This window comes from Chamaea fasciata, unplaced genomic scaffold (assembly GCF_029207755.1).
Source record: "Chamaea fasciata isolate MVZ Bird 193981 ecotype frontalis unplaced genomic scaffold, bChaFas1.0.hap1 SCAF_8, whole genome shotgun sequence".
In the NCBI taxonomy this organism is placed as follows: domain Eukaryota; kingdom Metazoa; phylum Chordata; class Aves; order Passeriformes; family Sylviidae; genus Chamaea; species Chamaea fasciata.
Window position 1 is genome coordinate 32,120,628 of NW_027094093.1, and position 18,433 is coordinate 32,139,060.

At 39.1% G+C, this 18,433-nt stretch overlaps 1 protein-coding gene across 10 annotated transcripts in view; it reads right to left on the reverse strand.

Annotated features, from left to right (window-relative positions):
- The window catches only part of NCKAP5 (NCK associated protein 5), a 376,987-nt gene that overhangs the window by 161,623 nt on the left and 196,931 nt on the right, over positions 1 to 18,433 (reverse strand). For all 10 annotated transcript variants that reach the window (XM_066190349.1, XM_066190348.1, XM_066190347.1 and 7 more), the window contains one exon: positions 11,864 to 11,997. In XM_066190349.1, the coding sequence (XP_066046446.1) occupies positions 11,864 to 11,997 (134 nt within the window). The remainder of the gene's footprint in view (positions 1 to 11,863; positions 11,998 to 18,433) is intronic.

Below are 18,433 nucleotides of genomic sequence, written 5' to 3' on the forward strand. Positions count from 1 at the left end.
GAGCAGTATTTCTGTGTGCTACAAACAGGAGAAGTTCAGAATAGGTGTGCAACAGCAACAGTTGGACACATAAATATTCCACAGTGGGCATGGTGAGACCATGGAAGGATCATGTGCCATGATTGCTCCTGACAAGGTGGGGTATGAAGCTTCTTGGCCTAATTTCAGGCACAAAAATTTATGGGCAGCAAATACCTATCAAATAAATAGAGCAAGTCAAGAAACTAGAGAAAGTGAACTAAATTACCTGGTTATAATACTAATTACAAATTATTCTCCACCACAGGCATGTTGGTTTGTATTTATAACTAGATTAATATCCATATTAAAATGCCAGATTATTGTAAACAGAGACTGTATCTTTCAGATACAAAACATTAGTAACTAATCAATAACCTTCATAAATTGGAGGGAAGGGTTTTGAAAAACCTAGACAAAATAAAGAAGCAGTGAGTTTTTCTCATTGCACAGTATTTCATTTCATTAGAACTTCATCAATGCCAATACTGCACCATAGCATGTGCCAACCTAATGATAAAAGGTTATTTCAAATTTTCATATGCTCCAGATGGCAACGATTCAGAAAGAATCTCACTCTTTATTTCAGCAGGATTAGGAAACCTCTTACGACAACCTCAATTGACATTTCTCATCCTGCCAGCACTACAATGGATCCCGGCGCCTGTGTTTCACATTGCAGTTGCCAGCATAATTGTACTATTACACACCGGTTGAGAACACAAATACAGCACTGCTATAAACACAAAATATGCAGAACAGAGCTCACAGTGAAACACAGGCAAGCCTGGAACAGGAAAATATCGTTCACTATTTTGCAACACTATTTCAGCTGAAATGAAACAAAGAATATTTAATATATTTTCACAAGGACACTCACTAAATTACAAAAACCAGTGAAACCAGTGACCCATTATTCTCCCCATTATACACTGAAATTGTCGACAAATATTTCAGAAACGCATCCAAATGGCCCATTTGAAATTCAGTATTTTTTTAACATTCTACGGTAAATTGATCCCACTACAAGAGACCCTCCCACTATGCACTACTGCATAGGATTAGACAAAAGAAGAACTTTTCTCTGGGAAGGGCTGAGACTATGAAGTAAGAACAGAATTTGAGAGACATTCGCCTTCTAAGGAAGACACTGACAGCTGGATTGTTTGGTGGTTTTCCCCTGCACAGTTCGAGAATAAAAGCATAGCAGCAGCAGACATTTGCAGTACTTGAGAAGATGAAGAAATACTTTGTCTTTAACAGAATTCATAATCTGAGACGCACTCAACAAGCCAATGGGAGGGATCTCCACTGTAGACCACTTTTAACACAAACTCACTTCGATGTGCTGTAATTGTGACTGTAATTAAATCAGTCAAGTCTCTGGCTTTTTAACTGCTGATTACTTTGCTCGGCCTTACCTGCCTTTCATAAAGTAGCAGTGTTGGTCAGTTGGTCTGGTTTGTTACTGCTATTTCCAGTAAAAAAACAATATACACAAGGGCATTGTTATTTGCTAATAATCCATATGTGACATATACAGGATCAGCTTTCTCATGGTTAGTAGACACAAACTGGAAGGAATCTTCCAGATGAAGACAAACAGTACGCAGCAATAAAAGCCAAATCAACTCAGTGCCCACAAAAAGGCTTTAGGATGAAGGATGAAACCTACAGCGAGAGACAGAAAAATGTTTCCTTCTGATCAGGTGAGGCAATGTCTCAACCCATGCCACATTCATTCAATTAACAGACTGTGGCTTGAAAACACTGATAAGGGTACTGCAATTTAATAATCTAATCTGTATTCCTAGAAAATGAAAGCTCAGTTCAAAACACACAGTTGGCCTGGATTTCCAGTTCTGGCACGTTGTACATCTTTCTCTGCTATGTACTGGCATGGAAAAATAGATAATTAAATCCCACAAATATCAAAGAACAAAAACACTTGCATAAAAAGGTATGTCAAGTTCTAAAATGCAGTGCAACTTCCTGTGCAAAACAGAAATCCCTGTTCCTTGCAGTGCTAAACCTCATGAGATAACATCTACCTAATGATCTAACCTAATGATCTTAAATATCTCCTCCTAACCACTTGTTTCATGACAAATGCAGCTCTTCCCCAGCATGCCACTTCTTCCTTCCCATCTGGAGTGGTGGTGAAAACCAAGAAGAGCAAAATCCCTTATCTTCCTAGAAAGCAATTGAACTGGGATTCAGATATCATGGAACAGAATGATGCAAAAGAAAAATCTACTCCAAGGTAAAATGTAAATTAAGATTCTCCAGCAAAATCCTGAAAGGCTAAAAGTGATTTCTATTATGTGACTTGTTCTGAACTGGATTTGTAATTTCTCTGCATCCTTTTGCAGCATGCTCTTAATTATCTGGTTGTCACAAGAGTAGCTCATTGTTTGATGCAATACAATATTCTACTGACATCCTTTGGACAATGTTCTCAGGATAACCTATCTGTAGCTATTACACTGCATGCTTAGAAGATGGATGTTTTCTGAAATACATATTTAATTAACGCTATTTAACACACAGTTTGACTGAAGGGTAGTAGCACCCAATTGGTAAAATTTGAGATTACGGGGCGGGCACTACACACAGAATTAAAACCACATTAAACTGAGTCATTTAAATCAATCTACACTTGCTTACAGGATCTGCAAACTGAAGCACACATTATGACCAAAGATAATCACATCAAGATTTCTGGCAATGCTCTACAATAGAAGCTATCTGAAACAGAAGACAGTAATTGTTACTAAATTGTGACAGAATCCCTGTGGAGTTAGGAGTTATAACAATATTAGTCATGTAGGTTCAGGATGATTAATGATACTGCAAAAACTATCAAGATTGTAGCAATTAACCCTTTACAGGCAAAGCCCACAGTAATTACTGACATCCCTTCCTGCCATAAGACAGACATACCTGACTCTTATTGTTGCATTTTTAGTGCAGTTACCTGGCACCTTTTAGGAGCTGGTGGGGATCTGGCCCACCAAGTTTCCTTATTTGTTTGAATAGTTTGAATCACGTCAGATGACTTAAAACTGTTCCAATTTTCCTGTGTTTCATTCTTAAGTGTTTCTTTTAATATGTTTAAGAAGGGAATTGCCTTAAGAAGGGAAATGCCTGTTTCTTTCCAAAGGACATTCCCTCTGCTAAGTCTAGATCTAAACCTGGGGAGAATCAGCAGAAAGACCTCACAGCTGTCCTTGCTGATACTGATGGACTAAAACCAAACATCTTTTCTTTTTTACATCTCATTTTTTCCTCTACATGACATGTGTCAAGAAAATGAACAAGCGACATCCGTGCAGCTGAAACAAACTCCTTATGCCTTCAGAAGATAAATCCCTGAGGACAGACTTTTAGAGTAACTTTGAAAACACAGTATGAGACTAAGACATGAATAATTAGAAGAACTAGGTCTATAAGCCAATAAATACAAGGAAAAAAATTCCATCCTGTTCCCTTTATGTTTATCATATATACCCTGAAAAGCAGAACTCCACAAAATAGTGCACCTAGTATAATAGCTTTTCAGCTTTAACTATACTCACTGCAACCTTTAACAACCATATTTGAAATGTGTGCATAGAGGCAAACACACACCCAAAATATTTTGGTAAAAGAATAAGATTTAAACTAAATTTTTAAGTTGCTCTGTCCAACTTTGAGCACTGAAAAACAAATGAACTGCTGCACAGCCTGTTACATTAGAACAATGCTGTGGAATAATTACAAGTTCTAAGATAAAATTAAAATTACCATAATAATTCTCCTGTGAAACAATCCAATCCATGCAGACTACGAATTGCTACGAGGTTGAAAAAAATGCATTACCACATCAAGTCAGGCAGATAAATAATTCTATTTTCGTTACTTAGTGGAGATATTTAAAAGGTTATGCAGAGCAGGATGAAAAACTGATTACATTTGCAAATTATGCATTGGTCACATTGAAGGACCAGCTCTTCACCCGCACACCAGCACTATAAAGCCAGCTACGCAAACTGTGAGCAAAGATACGATTCTCGCTGAGGAAAGCAGAAGTCCCAATCTACTGGGCCCACTTTTGGGTACCATAGGTGGTATCCAGACAGGGACATCTTTGTCCCTATTTTCCTGTGCTATTCCTTGTATCACTTCCTTTAGAGTACTTCTGTGAAAGGCTTTTTCTCCTCCCTGCCTCATATACACATGAAAACCAGAAAACCTTGCTTTAAATCGAGACAAAACAAAGCATTCCTCTATTATTCTACTCAGAGAGACAAAAGTCAAGATTTCACAATCTTCTCCTCTTTCCCACAAATCTGTAAATATCCACTATTTAACATACTAAACTCCCCAAAAGCACTCTTTTCCTTCTGCCCTTAATGAGAGGTGAATCATAGAATGGTTTGGGTCAGAATGGTTTGGGTTGGAAAGGACCTGAGAAATCATCTACTCCCAACTCCTCCACCATGGACAGGGATGCCACCCACTAGATCAGATTCACAGAAGTCACACCAGAATCTTAAAAAGGACGAGCACTCTTCAGGATCAGATGTTATCTGCTTGCAATTAAAATGGGAGTGTGGGCTCCCTGGTTTAATTTGATGTAAAACTGCAAAGGTAAAACACAAACTCAGTCAACCAATGAACCTTTGAAGATTCCAATCATGTTCATAAAAGAGAAGTACAACTACGAAGATCATTTGACTTTATGTCAGCTTTTTAATCATATTATTCCCTCATGGTTTAATTTGCTCTGTACCTATCACCATCAATCTGAATGCACACCACTGCCCATTAATGTTACATTTACAGTCTACAAGTTTTATAGTACAGAAAAATTACTAATACACGCCACCTCAAGCATCAAACAGGAAAACAACTACAAAAATTGTGATCCATTAGTAAAGAGGAACAGTCTATAATCTGCAAATTGCGTATTGACCATGGGTTTTCAATCATTTGACAAAAGAAACCACAAGTCTGAGAGGATAAGTAAACTAAAATGGGATAAATCCATGTCGTTTGGGTAGCAATTAAAGCTAATCATGAAATCAGAGGATCAGTCTTATTTATATTGATTTTAAATGTGTGTGTCTTTCTGATTCTCCAGGGCAAATACTCACTTTGAAGAAATCAAAGTGTGGACATCTTGTGTGTGACTTAGTGGAGCATAGGGAAGACCACCAGCTGTGACAGACACATGCAACGGAGGTTTGAAAACTGTCCCGTAATTTCCTGATCAGGAAGGGGTCATTAACAGAAAGTGCCATTGTACAACACCACAGGGTAGGACAAGAAGTCAAAGAGAGATGGAACCACTGAGTTGGTGTAGAAAAAAACTCTGCTGGACAATCCTGTAGCTCAAACCAGACTGATGCTTTTAAAAACAGCCTTTTATTTTACCAGAGTCATCCACGATGGATCCTACAGTAACACTTGTTCTTTTTCTCACCTGTTCTTAGCCAGTTTAACTCCTCTAATCAATTTACTGGCACACAATTTCTGTTTACACATATCTCTTTGAATTACTGGATTTAAAAAGGTAAACGACAACACTGTTTCAAAGGTGATTCTCCATAGTATTATTCCACTGTAAGGATTTAAGGCCTTTATCACCACACTGCCTGGGTATTTCCTCCATTTCCTTTTTAATATTCTTTGTTATACAGCTATTATGAAATGTAGATTAAATTTCAAAAGACAAAGGTACACAAACCATCTGGAGTAGGGAATTTTCCATGTTGGGATTCAGAAAGATGGATCTGATTTTTACACGAATAAACTAGACTCTGAAGACTTCTATCCCAATGAAACAGGAAGCAGAATATCATTTCATGTCTGAGAAATCAGTAAAAGGCAATAGATGCAAACGTCCAGAAATATGAGTATGATGCATCCTGTGAGCACACAGACAAATATAAAGCAGACACAGGATTTCCTGAGCACACAGATCACCATGCTTTTGCCTGGGGAAGATAAAATTACCTATTTCCCTGGTCCCCATGCAAGAAGCTTTCAGCAGCTAAGGGCTGTTATGAACCACCACCCCATGATTTACCAGTGCACTGGGTACTGAAATGGGGCTGGCTCTTAATGTAGCCTCAGAGGCTTCAGAGTCCACAGAAGATGGAGAACTGCAGGTCCCTCCCTGTGCATCCAGAATAACGCCTGGAGCAAAGCAATCCCTTGCTCTCTGAAAGTGCTACACAAGTCAATATACATCATGCAACACAAATTGCTAAATTTCTGGTCCCGGCATGACTTCTGTGTTTCAAGTTTACCCTGGTTCTTCAGTCACTCTCTGCAGTCACTCTGAGCTCATTGCTTTTGTTCTTTCTCAACTTCAGTAGGAAAATATCATTTCAACTTGATGGTTTCTAACATGAGAATGAGAATTTTGTTTTTCAAGAAAACTGAGCCACCAGACTCACTGAAGGTATTTCTCATGTGCGTGTACTTTCAAAACCACCATATACATACACAGAACTAAAGAGTGGAAAAAATTTGGCCTGGTATCAAAAATTGTAAAATTTCCATTTTACTATTTGTTAGTCAAACAACAGGAAACCAGCATATTTAGTACAAAGTATCCCAGAAACTGAGTGCGGTCAAACTCCATACAAACTTGGGGCAATCTCCTCTTCGAGCTTAGTTTCATGAGTTTAATAAAGCCATTCCTTTATTTCCTGTCAGATGAAACTTATTCACATAAAAGCTCTTTGATCTTACTTAGAATGGTTCTTGACAGTTCCGAGTAACTATGTAATAGATGAAATATGTACCTAGGTGTTGTAGAAGCACATAAATAAACACACTAATGTACTCACCCCAACAGTGTTAACCTAGAAGAAACTTCATTCTTTAACTCTGTCAATTCTAATCAAAAGGTAAGATCAATATCCTAAGTGGTAGGTCAGAGCCCCAGAAAAGCAGCATTCACACCATGTCCTGAGGCTTGAGAATCCAGCAGCTTGCCCCATAACCCTGACACCCACCTTGCTGCTCAGGGGAGGAGGTGGAGGAGTCAAGAATGAAGGAATCAAGGTGAGCCTGGGAAGAAGGGATGGGTGAGAATAAGTGTTACTAGTTTCGTCACTGTTTATCACTACCCTACACTATGTTTAATTAGCAATAAATTAAATTAATCTTTACCAAGTCAAATCTTTCCCCTTGATGGTAACTGGTGAGTGATCCCCTATCCTTAATGCATGAGGGCTTTTTTGCTATTCTTTTCTCTCCCAGCCCTCTTGAAGAAGGTGAGTGAGAGAGTGGCTGGGTGGGGACCTGGCAGCCAGTCAAGGTCACCTCCCACATCTTTGACAATGCTCATCTTGCAGTCAGCAGCCAGGCAGAGGCAGGTGAACAAGAGAGACACACCAGACATGGAGAACTTACTTGTGTGTGACACTTATTCACCAGTTTTCATTGCGACATTTCATACAGTATCAGCCTATAAAATCCAGTGGTACTTAAAACCACAGGGCAGGATGACAAGGTCAGCCTTTGACACAGACTCTGTCTCTGGGCCAACCTGTCTCCCACAATAACCCTACTACACACAGGCCATGCAGGGAGAATGGCAGGAGGTTACTGCAGAACTACACAAAGGAGCATTGCAGACAACTTCCTCTGTAATCTCCCTCTTGAGAAAAGGAGTGAACTCCCACGTAGTATCATACTCACCCCTGCTACAACAGAATCAAAGGAAAGCCATCAATAGCTGCCAGGAGAGCACTGTTATCTCCCCTGAAATTAGATTAGGATGTTATTAATGGCTGGCTTTAGGCAAAGAGACCAAACTCAGGGCCAGCTGAGCTGGTGTGTAGTTCCCAGACACGGCCCCAGTTGGAAGTGGATTACCAGCCATGGCAGTAAGGCCACAGAGGTGAAAGCAGGTGTGACCTCTAGATGGAGCAGACCTTAGAAATTACAATATGATGACTCAACATCAACAGGCTGATGCAATGCATAAAAATCTCCTCATCACATCTACAAGGCAAACAGTTATCCTTCCCACTCACCTGTTGACAAGACAGAGTGGAGCTAAGGGAATTAACAAGAATTGGAAAATACAAAAAGGTTGTGCCTGAACCTACAACCACACAGTTCTTTCATGCCAAGCGTTGTAGCAGTAATTTTTTCCCTTGTCAAAAGCAAGAGGCTTAACCCTACAGTCAATATTAATGTGAGGAGAATATACAGTCTAATGAGAATTGCACTCATCCTATTCACAGCACCCTGGCAGCTCAAACAAGGACCATTTCCTACTTTTCCAATAACATATGCTCTTTAAACCCTGAGGCAATTTTCCAGTCTCAGACATTGGTACCAATAAACAACACAACTTTAACTGAAATAGTTCTTGAAATTTACCCAAAAGGGAATTTAAGATTTGATAATGGGCTCTTCAATTACTGTTTCCAGATACACTTTAAAATAGCCTTTATTGAACTTGTTTCATTCAGACTAAAATAGTGATCAAAGTAACTTAAGTAAAGCTACCTCTTTTACTGCTTTAACATTTAATCACAGTTTAGGGTCACCTGAACTGTATGCATTCAACAGACAACAAGTTCTATTGCTTACTGATGTACAGCAGGGAAATGCAATCAATTTATATTGTGTCTATTAGTGTACTTTTCAGAATGATACTATAAATCACACCTACTGCTGTGGGCAGAGCTGTTGCACTTCTGTTCCTACTTTTGTAGGAAAATGCTGAAAGCAGGAAAAGCACAGCTGAAACCAACAACAAGGAGGTAAATGAGGCACAGTGTACAACAACAAAAATGGGAAAGTCAGACTGCATGGCACTGTCTTGGAAGAAACTGGGCTGATTTTTTATAGGGTAGGTCCCTGTGCATTTGAGAACTGTGCAGCTACACAATGTCATGCCAAAAAGAGCCTTATGAAATCTAACAGCTGCAGAGAACCAATAGATCTCAGCGGGTTTAAGAAACAAAAGATCAAGTATTTCAACCCAAGGTGAGATCATACGACAGCAATGCAAATATAACAGCATCCAACAACAGTGTAAAAACCCAACTTTAGTACTAAACATTTTTCCTGCAGGGGTTTCTCCACATCTCAAATATATTTCATCTCCAATAAAATTAGAACGCAAATTTAAAACTACATGAATACATGTTACAATTCCGGAAAAGAAACTTCAGTTTAAAAGCTCTTTCAGCAGCTATCACATATTTATCAAACTAACTACTCTGTCAATTGAAGGCTCTGGCAGATTTATGCAGGTGTTAAGAAAGAGAACTTCGATTTATTTCAGACTACTGGGCTGAAATATTGCTTACTTGGTAACAACAGAAATGTCATACACTAAGAAAACTTCTCACCTTCTGAAGTTCTGCATCTCAAACCATATGCTTGTATGACAGATAAAAGTTTTCACACAATTTCATTTAGGAATAGGGAGCATTGCTCTCCTGATTACAAAGGTCAATTTACAGATTAGCACCAACTACTATATTTCATTCTTTCCATCATGCCAAGAAAATAATTTGAAATGTGTATGTAGAATGAAATATATGTAGAAATGTCGAGGTCAATCCTCTCAGTTCAGGAATTACACATATTTAAAAGATTTTTGCTGTAGTATGTGTTCTTACATTGATCTATCTACATCTGAAAGACAGAATGTTTGAACCCAAAATGTTATTCTCTAGTCATCTTCTTCACTTGCTTTTAACATTTCATCCCATCAACATTTTTCTTGTCCTGTTTAATTGTGTTCAAATTAAGGAAAAAAGGTTGCAAATCCTTCAAACAATACAGAATCTCTAGGCAGCACGAGATTATCCAGCTTCCAGTTCCATTATTTGTTCAAGTAGGATAAGAAAAAGTACACTCATTAAGGGAGAAAGTCTGTTTGTGTAAGCAAATATCTTAATATTCTACTAAAAATCAGCAAAAATAACCTTTAATATTCATCATCACAAATATAATGTTTTAAAATAAAACCAAATATTTAAGTGACACATTCTCTTCCTAGCATCTGGCCTACACTAAAATAAAACCTGATGAGGCCAGCAGGAGTTTTCCTCACTGGAGTAACGGGGCTAAGCAAGTTGCCATTAATGAAAAATGATATTTAAGTTTGCCTTCAAACACTTTAGCCAATGTGCAGACAGCCTTAAAAAGAACATAATGCTGATTTAGAGGACCATCACCTTTATCTAAATCAGAGGGACAGACATAAAGAGACAAACAACTTTAATTCAAAGAACTTGCGTCCCTCTGCTTCTCGACAGACCTGAGCACACTCGACTGCAAACAGCAGTGGAAGAAAAAGAATGGATTAATTTGAAGATAGTGGACTTCAGGGATCCTGACTAATAAAATAGTTTTTCTTTTCAGAAACATGGTAGAAATGAATCAGACTACTGCAGTTCCACAGAAATAATGAAGAGCTCTCCTGAAAAGACCTGAATATGCATCAGTTAAAATTTGATGAAGGTACTGAGAGCATCACTCTGGAGACTGGCTCCCCCTCATCCCCTTCTTTTCTTAACCACGGTTCCATCACCTTCAAAGTTAATTTCACAGTTTTCTAGCTATTGCAGCAATAATACTGTTCTAAAATCAGGACCTCAGGAAATTCTTCCTTAAATAAAGATTAATATACAATAGAGCAAAATCTTCTAACCAAGAATACTCAGGGGGTGGATTTATTTTGTGTGTATTACTCCAGGAGTCTCATCAGAATAAGTAAAATCGAAACCAAGGGTGAACGAAGAGGAACAACAGGAAACTAAAAAAGAAATATCCTTAGCATTTTTAATGGAGAATTTCAGAATTAACTGAACACTTTATGGTTTTTCAAATTTTTTTTTGAATTCTGCAGAGAATTAATGCAAATGATTCCAAACACAATATAAAAGATCAACACAGTATTATTGTTATCAATGGTTTTTGCAGTGTTGCCTAGAAAACCAGAATCAAATTAGAGGAGCAGCATGGCAAACACTGAGAAAATAAGAAAAAAAAACCACAAAAAATGCCCAAACCAGAATACCCAAAAAACCCCAAGAAACATAACCAATGAAAAAAATAACCCTGCAGGTTCTTTTCACCTTATTAAACTAAACTTGAGCTTTTAACAATTCAGTGGTCTAAGGGAAGGAGTTAATATTCAGTCTTGATGGAAAATATACATGAAATTCTGTTGTGTCTTTTGATTTTTAGGATTGTTTTGTTTCTGTTCATGACAAAAACAATGAAAAAAAATCTGTTTGATGTACAAGATCTCATCATGCATCATGCAAACAATAAATAACTCAAATCCTTACTATTATCATATGAATGGTTTGTGTTAATCCCTGTTCTAAGCTGGTTCTCTTGTAAATGGAGTTCTGTTCTAGCCCAAAGCTCTGGCCCAGGCAATGCAGGAAGAGATTTGAAGCAGGTCCAAGCAGGATGAGCTCGCCCAAAGCTGCCAAAAGGCTTCACTTTTTTTCCTCTTTATTCAGATTGATCAAACCCATTCTAGTTTACAAGACACAAACAGACACATACTGATTTATCAGCGGCATGCACTTCTTGAGAAGTGAAGACCTACACTTATAAAATTATTGGGAATTTTAGCAAACACAAAATCCCTAGAAAGGAAGATTTTCACCATCCCATAAAATGATGGCATAAACCTTTTAAGTATTCCAGCAATCATTTAGCCAAGTGTCTGCGACAGAATTTCAGAGGGAGAGCAGGTTTTGCCTTAGATTAGATCCATTCAAGTTATCAGCAGCTCTGGACAATGTTTCTGCACCAAATGTGTTTTTCCCATTTTTGAACGCAGTTTACTCGTGGTACATACCTGGAAAACTGTTCCTGCAGCCCCCGCATCTGAGCTCTGCTCCTCTCCGACTCCAGGGTCACCTCCCGTAATCTCTTTTCACTCTCAAGTCTCAAATGTCTTTCTTCCTCCAACTCATGTATCAGCTTCTCACGCTGAAATACCATAAAAATTTACTCATTAGTTTTACACATAAACCATATTTTAGGATAAAAAAATGAGATTTTATTTGGGAAAAATTATCAGAAACTCAAAATAATTAACCTACTAATCCAGTCCCATCATTTTTGTGCAGCAATGTTACATAGGTAAGAATTTTTTCAGATTATCCCATCACACTGAGCCACCCTCAGTGTGATGCCACACTCAGCACACTCATGGAGGTCAGCATACTGAAAAACAAACATCCACCCTCTCTTTCAAAGTGCTTTTCCTTTGTCTCCATTCAAAATAAATATAAAAAATTAGATTTGAGATCTGTGACCCATCTTGCTTGAATGCAGACATGGGGAGCATGAAAAAAATCAAGAGGTCAACTTGTCACCCATCTTTGAATGTTTCAACCTCAGAAGGAGAAAAAGATCCTGCAGCCACTGGTTTTCTTGTTTTGGCTGAGAGGAGGATCCCCATCAGTAGAACAGAGTTTATTTGAATCTCCTTAGTCAAATACTATGATAATGAATGTGTTTTAAAAACTGAGTACAAAACAAACCAATATGAGAGTGATCAAAGTGTCATTAATATTACTAACCGCTCTCAAACTGATATAATAACACTGATTAAGTAACTGATATATATATACAATATATACTATATCTAACTGATATAGTAAGAGACGGGTTTTGTTAATTCTTAAAACACAGGACCCAAAAACCCAACACACAATATACAGACTACCTGGATAAATCTACATTATGTCATGGCCTAAGCTTTTTTTTTAAAAAAAAAAAGAAAGAACATCATATAAATGGTAGATAAAGATTTAAAAATCTTAATTCAATAGTGGCTAAATATAATTTAAGAGGAGAAGAAAAATTAACCTAAAAGTTATTGAAAATGTTATTGCAATTAAAAGATGTATTTACAGCCTTTTCCATGTGACCCTGTTAAATGGAAATGAAATGAAATTAAATTTTATCCTAGTGAATTTAAAGGAGATAACAAATCAATAAAACCCCCAAGGATTTTACGTGGCACTACATTACTCTCTGTCAGTGATGGGGTTCCCCTGTCTAGGAACAGGTGAGGTCATTGTAAAGCTACAGTGGGTTCCCCACCCATCTGCTTTGTGCTTGTGGTGCAGGGAGATTTGCAGCCTGTCAGACAGCCTGATGTAATTCCATGATTGATCTAAATTTCCATGGCATACCTGCAAAAACGTATATAGAAATTATCCCTACAGTTTCATTAGTAAATAACAAAGGTATCTCAGAGATAAGCCATTAAATGGGGGAGACAGGCTATTTGTACAAATCTCACAGCTATAAATCTTACTGGATAATAATTTACAATAGCAGCAACCAGGGGACCAAAAATATGAACATTGCCAAGTGGAAAACGGATCTTAAAGACAGTGATAAATAAGCAGACGCCACAAAGGGAGGCTGCAAAGGTTTAAATGAAATATCTATATGCTCGTGAAAAAATAGGAGGAATTACTCAGAGAATAGAGGGGTTCTTTCTGGTTGGCCATATGTAATACCTGGAAAATGGAAAACTGCACAGCCAGAAACAAATTACTGGCAAATAAATACACTGTTCTATCTAAATTATCTAATCACTGTCCTTAGTGTTACACAGCCATGTCCCACCAGGTGCTGGGTAACCCTCGGTTTCTGCCACAGGAGGAAGAGCAGAGAGTTCAGCACCAGGCAGAGGACAGACAGCAACTGGCTCACAGAGGATAACTCAGGCTAATGATATGGGAAGAATATTCACAGCAGTCAGTATTGCTCCAGCTTAGATCCCATCAATGCCAACTTCAAAATGATCCTGCTCCAGGAACTCTTGCGGAATTGCTGTCAGCATCTTCTCTTGTAGGAAGTTTCACTGCGGCTAAAGGGACATCTAGGACATCCCGAGTCAGTGGGTAACAAGGAAAATGACATAAAAGAAATACATAACTATCACCTGGGACTTAGGAAAAGTTTTCAGAAGATACTGGTGTCTACAGAAACTGGGCTTAAAACCAAATACGTAGCTGTTCCTACAGGAACTGAGAAGCCGCCTTGGAGGAAACTCAGGTGCTCCTATTAACACCTGAGGGGCCAAACAGACCCAAGGCTGTGCCTGAGCTACCTGACACAGTAAAGATTAACTACAACAATGGACTGGAAAAGAGATTCAGCCTTGCCTTCATGGCTTATTCAGCATCACAAGAGCCACAATGATCTTCTTCTGATACAGCAACTACCTCTGCATGTCTGCTATGCTGACCCTGCTCTGGTCCTCAAATAAATCTTCCTACATTATGTACAAAGCCAGATCTCCACAGGTAGGACAGACAAAAAGTGACACTCCAAAAAGCAGACGAGTCTCCTGTTCTCCATCTCCCTGCCGAGGCTTCTGCAGGCTGCTCACAGCTCCACTGCCTGTCCTGCACCTACAGGCACGGCCACACTCCTGCCCACCACAAACCCGCACCTGGCAGAGAACTGCACAGACAGCACAGAGTCACAAACACAAACTTCTCCCTACAGGTCAAAGAGCTGTGCAAGCTATTTCTAGGTTTCATCTACCTCTTGCTGATACGGTAGAGAATGCTGTTGCTGCCATTTACTCCTGTTCATGTGGGGACGGATATGTTATGGTCCTAGACAAAAAGATCGGCACATCCACACGGAGATTTTTTCCTTAAGAAGAAACAACATAGGAATTACCTTAAGAAAAGTGCTCTTAAACAAGCAACAAATGGGCATTAAAAGCACAGCAACATGTCAGGAATAAAATCCCTAAACGTTAGGAACTTCTGGAATGAGCTAAATGCCCAGTTCCAATTCAGCCACCTCACGGGCAAGAACTACAACACATTATTAGTTACATGAGCACGTACTGCTGCTGCACGAAACTCCTGCTCCTTTCAGGTTTAGGGGTGAACAACAAACCAGTCACGAGGCCACAAGACCACAAACAACAGCACTGACCTATGGCCCTGAAATTCTGAGTTCTCTTCCCAGCTACCAAAACCCTCCTGTACGAACAGGGCCAAGACTTGCCCACAGGAAAGCTGCACAGCAACAACACCGTCAGCCCTCACTGCCGGGATTCTTCACAAGAATTTGTTGGCAACCTCGCAGCACTTCTGCCATTTCTTGCAGGCAGAAAGCAGATCTGTTTTCAGCCAGATCACTGACAATAAATACTGTGAAGTGGGGAGAAAAAGGTGTAAGAGACCACCCACACTTGGGAGGTTTTTAGTCTGCAGGACACAAAACAGTCAGCTATACTGCACAGAGAAGGTAGCTCCCAGCAGTAGTGACCTTATCCAGCAGAAAAAAGAACTAGATTTTTATTCAGACCCAGAAAATCCATAATGAAGTGTCAGAAGAGAGAAGTGAGCCTAACGTACAGAAAGGCCAGGATTAAACTGAGATTTTTTAGATTTTTTTTGGCTCCTGGAAGAAGAAAACATATCCCTGAACTTTGCAGGAATTTTGTGCTGACATAATGCACTTTACAAGCTCCTCTGTGCTAACCCCACTTTCTTCCTGTGCAAAAAAAAGGCGCGTGAGAAGAAATAAACAGAACTCGTTAAAGGTTTTATAGTGAATATAAGCTTAATAGAAAGTAATAGAATTAGCATGCTATGTGAAGAAAAAGTTGAATAAAAAAAGTCTGTGAAATGCTTCAGTTCATCTTAACACTAGAAAAATCATTTCCATCTTGCAATGAAGTTATGTATTCCCACTTGCCAATTCCTCTTTAATTACAGATTCTTCTCTCCACGAGCTCTGCTCAAACTATTTTTCCCTGTTTCCTCTCCTTGCAGCACAGCTGTACCCTTCCCTTCTTAGAAGCATAACCTTTACTTGATTCCTGCTTCCCCTTTTCAGCCTCCCCAGAGAGCCTGACTTTCATCACATCACCCAGTCAAATTCCTGATAACTTTTCAAACAGGCAAAAAATTCATGTGAACAAACTAGAGTGAAAGACAGTGTTAGCAAACTCTCCTGATACCTTCGTGCAAGTACTGGAATATTTTAACGTGGAACAAAGTTTCACGGGCTGCTCATTATGCTCCTGAGCCAGCGCCTGCACTTCAGCAAGCTCCTTTTCGTGTAGCTGTAGAAATGTTCGTGTCAAAATGTTTCATTCCTCATCCAGGCAGGGACATGTACCACACGTTACGTCATCCTCTAAAAGTTAAGGAAGGAATGCAATCTGAGCTACTCACGATCAAAACAAAAAGCATGAGAACTATTTTTAACTAGACTGGGAGTAATGCATGTGTTTGACAGTGAAATGTGATTAGTTCCTCAGCACTCCATGAAGAGACCAAGAGACACCATTTATTCTCAGAGTTACTGTTTAGTAGCTGTGCTCTCAGTCTAAGCACTAACCCTGTGCAGCCATACAAGTGTCTCCCAAGAGGAGCTCAACCATTTGTGTCTCCTTTAATTACCCTGGGATGTGTCACAAATGTCAGCACCGGGTTCTTTCACGTTCCACCAAAGTGGAAATGTGGAAATGTCTGGTCTGTTGGGTGAGGAAGCATGAGTGTGGATGGGGCAGGTGGCAGCCTGCAAGGCAGGCAGCAGCATGGTCCTTTGCTCCTGAACAGCCTGACACCGGCACACAGAGGGAATGTGTGGCACGGCAAGGTTTGGCATGGAAATGCTGATCTCTTACCTCTTCTTCATTTCAGGGCTATTTCATTGTTAACTTTAAATCTAGACACGGATGGCACTTAAGCCTTCAAAGTCAGGGACTCGGAGTTTTGCCTCCTTTATTTGTTACTGCTGGTAAAATCATCAAATGTCTCATCAGAATGGCGAGACCAACATCATGAAAATGCTTCTCAGAGAAGTATCTGGTGATTTCTCCTCACGAGGGTCAAGCATTTCAGTAACTCAAGCAGATTTCTCATTCCAAAACTCTCCATCTCCCCTTCTTTATATTCGTGTACAAACTTCTCTGTAATTTTTTGTCCCCCAGGTCTGCTGAGGATGGGGAGCAGAAGCAAAGCTGACCCAAGGCTCAGCTCAGCCTACAACATCAGCATTCCTTTTTTTAACTTGTTCATTTACCTTTTTCATTAAAAAATCATAGCATCATAATTAATAATTTTATCTATATGTTAAAGGAAAACGTGGCTGTGTGTCAAGATTTAAAACTAAAGATGACTGCAAGTGAAGAATTAGAGGTGTGGGGCACACACACATACACCAAGCAGGCTGCACAGGGCATTGCTGCCCATCAGGGACAGCCCAACACTTCCTTTAGGAACTGCTCCCTCCTCCTTCTGTTTAGCTTATCCTTGGGCCTTATGAAAAGCAGCTCTTCAGAACAGCAAGATATAACCTGACTGATTAGTTCAAATACCAAAAATGTCTCAAGAGGGGCACATATAAAATCTCTCATCATTAAGATTATATTATAAGTAGGGGAAAGAGCTGCAGATTAAGTAGAAGTAAGAATCCTCTAGTCTTGAATTTGTTCTTTGCTTCCCCTGTGCATCCTAAGAAAGGGTTTACTATGGTGCTGCTAATTATGCAAACGTGGGACCAATATTTTGTCAAAAGAAGTCTACATGAGAATATTTAGCACAGGCTTAATGTTGCCCAAAATCAGGCTAATAACCTTCACATTAAATTTTTAACAACTACTTTAAAGCATTTGCTAAAGAGGGTCACAATTTCTGTGTAATTAATATTGATTTCAAACAGATACTTTGCAATGAATTTAAATGATGGGAAGAAAAGAATAAAATAATTTTTGGTTTAGAGTTTGAAGTACCATTAAGCCATTGCAAACCCAATCTGAGTTTTTATGTATTTATTTTTAATGCATTTTTCTGATGCCGTTCCTCTGATACCTTGCCATAAAAGTCGTAATTTAACGGACTCATAGCCTGGTTTACGACACAACATCCCATGAGCCAGAGAGAATGTAGCCACAAAGTAGACAACAATGAAAACTGAATGAAGCAAACACAGCAGCTACTAGAAACACACTCAAATTAGTTTTTCTAGCAAGCCAATGCTCAATACTCTCATTAATAAATAGGTACATTCAAAGTATTCAAGCCCACCGTTTTATCACCCTTGTATACCCTTTTGAAAGACTGCTTCAGGCAGGAGCCCCAGGACAGCCTGGGACAAGAGACGAGAGGGGGATGGTGAAGCAGTTCCATTTCTCAATAATTAATTATGAAATATTAATTGAAATAGAAACCGGAATTTGCAACTTGGTCTCCCAGTTGGTTTTACAAAGTAACTCATTTTTTCTGATGCAATGAATATTTAATTCTCCCAACAAAATGCCTGGTGATCAAATGGTATTTGTTCAAGTGCCACAAAATTCACCTGAGCCCCAGCTGCTCACGGCCCAAGCAGTCGGGGAAAGGGAAGCACAAATGTTCTCTGTGTTACA